At 42.8% G+C, this 2,500-nt stretch overlaps 1 protein-coding gene across 1 annotated transcript in view; it reads right to left on the bottom strand.

Moving 5' to 3' along the window:
* LOC138866618 (uncharacterized) overlaps positions 1-1,264 on the bottom strand; it is a 43,682-nt gene extending 42,418 nt beyond the window's left edge. The window contains exons 1-2 of the mRNA XM_070139765.1: positions 1,171-1,264; positions 1-468 (exon numbers count right to left, since the gene is read on the bottom strand). The exon at positions 1-468 is cut by the window's left edge and continues 53 nt beyond it. Of these exons, the coding sequence (XP_069995866.1) occupies positions 1-468; positions 1,171-1,264 (562 nt within the window). The remainder of the gene's footprint in view (positions 469-1,170) is intronic.
* Positions 1,265-2,500: the final 1,236 nt, after the last annotated feature.

The following is a 2,500-nucleotide window of genomic DNA, read 5'->3' as shown; positions in this document are numbered from 1 at the left end:
TTACCATTATCAGAAACAGTAATGGGCCGAGGACTGTTCCTTGAGGGACACCGCAGTGAAGATCAATTTCATCGGATATTTGGTTGTTTCCACGAGTCTTCTGGGAGCGAAGGTTGATGAAGGAAGATATCCACTTCACCCAGCCCTCGTGGAAATACTCAGAAATCATTTTCTTAATTAATGTGGTGTGGTCGATGAGATCAAACGCTTTCCTCAGGTCGATGGTGACGGTGGTGACCTCGAGGCTTTTGTCAACATTTGAAGTGATATCATTGATCAGGTCAACTAGGTAGTGGACTGTGGAGCAACCCTTGGTATTTCCAAATTGGCGGTGATCTAATTTGGGGGCGAATATTTTCCACAATTCTTTAGCAATTATTCTCTCGAGTATTTTGCAAGGAATAAGTGTTAATGATATGAGCCTAAGGTCATCGAGAGAATTAGGTGGATTTGTTTTGGGAATTGGGACTGTGATAGCACGCTTCCATAGGTCAGGCACCACGCCCTCAGTGATGGAGCAGTTAAAGATGTCGCAGGGGGGGATGGTGAGCTCGGGAGCGAATTCACGTAGTAACCTCGGCGGGATGTCATCAGGGCCAGGAGATTTGCTTTTTGCTATCCTTCTTAAGTGTTGGTACACGTCGTATTCGCTGACAATTGCTTGCAGAGGGCGCGAGGGTAAGTAAGTTGGCAGTTCTGCTGATTGTAATGGTGGGAGTAGCTTGTTGATGTTCGCAAAGTGACAGTTGATGATGTTAGCAGCGCTTTCTGGCGAGTCGGCAGTTGCGCTGTGAGAGAGGTAACTGTCACTTCTTTTGTCACCGATTAAATTCCGAATGTGGCTATACCACGATTTGGGATTTGCGTCACTGATTTTATCAATTATTTGCTTATGATAATTTTTCTTAGCCGACCTTATCTCTTGTCTAACTTTTTTTGCCAAGTACTTTGTTACATCAGTGTTTTTTGTTTTGTAAGCTTTTTGTCTTGCCAGGATAAGGTCTTTGATCCTGTTGGTGACCCATGGTTTGTCCTGATGGTGGGTGGAAGTTCTTTTTAAGGGGAAGCAATTGTCAACTTGGTTCCAGACTGATTTATAAAAAAGTTGGCATTTAGTGTTCGGGTCGGGGTCGTTGAGAACGTCGGCCCAGCCAAGGTCTATATAAGTACAGGTCTCGTCACTAAGCGATTCAAATTCGTCCATCTCGCGCATGACGTCATCTGGAGGCAGAGCCTGGGAGTTCGACACTAATCGTGTAGTCATTCTTTGGTGTGAGGTAGAGCCGTAAGGATCTCTCCTTCTCTCCGTTTTCGCTCGCTTGGCTGACTGGCACGCGCAGAGTCACAATGCCCAGTGGTTGGTTGCAGCATATATATGTACATTTATGTGTATGTTTGTGTATAGCCATTATTATTATTATTATTATTATCATTATTATTGTTGGATGATTCGTTTTATTATAAAGTCGTCAAAAACATTTGGAGTTTACATATGCCATGTCTTTTTTATTTATTTTACATCTCTATTATGCCATGTCTAAGCTGCAACATGAGACTTACATAACTAAATTCAAGTAGAATATATGATATAGGCCTATAAACAATCGCTGATAATCATCGCCTGTAAAATCTGTCCAATATGCAAATCGTTCAACGTGCCTACATCTAAAATTACTTAAGTATCTGCTCATTTACTACCGTTTTCTAATATCTCTCTCCCACCCTACCATGCTCTAATTCCCCCTGCCCCCCTTGCTCTCAGCTCTCCCCAGGTGACGTCATAGGCCTTATCACCCAAAGCTGCGCAGAACTCCGAAGTGACGAGACCTGTACTTATAGACCCTGGGCCCAGTCATGATGAGTAATCCATGATCCGAGCTCGCGGATTTTAGAATCAGGGAATCTACGAATAAGTTTTGTTCACTTTAATTGCGTGGGTGACTGGTATTTCTTTGGTACCCAGAGCAGCCACAAGTGATCACTATTGCCTAAAGGGGGCAGGGAAGTTGGACTTTCATAAAAATGCTCTTTATTTGTTATGATTTTGTCCAGGGTATTTTACCCATGTGTGGCGAATGACACAACCTGCTTAAAATTCAGTACAGAGGTGACTTCATAATCAGAAAAAGTGTTCAGGTCGCCAAGAATTACAAAAAGGGGATTTCCGTACTTTGTTTGGAGGATGAACACATTTTCTATTATGTGTTCTCTGAGGCTTTCTTCGGTAGGTGCCCTTGGGGGGAAATATATCCCACAGATTACAAGCACACTGATTTCGCGAGGCAGCCATGTAGGTCTTACAGCGAGCCATAATGTTTCAAGGTCGTCACTTGGTGAACAGATGGATTTTATAGTGTTGCAGGGATTAGTATTTTTGATGTAATTACCAACGCCACCACCTTTTCTGCTCTGACGAATTTTGTTAAATAAGTGGTACCCCTGTATGGTTCCGATGTTTAATGTATCGTCTTTGAACCAAGTTTCTGTGATTACTGCAATA

The sequence above is a fragment of the Penaeus vannamei genome, chromosome 26, assembly GCF_042767895.1.
Source record: "Penaeus vannamei isolate JL-2024 chromosome 26, ASM4276789v1, whole genome shotgun sequence".
NCBI classification, from domain to species: Eukaryota; Metazoa; Arthropoda; class Malacostraca; order Decapoda; family Penaeidae; genus Penaeus; species Penaeus vannamei.
The sequence above is the reverse complement of the archived record's forward strand: the minus strand, read 5'-3'. Positions and strand labels throughout refer to the sequence as shown.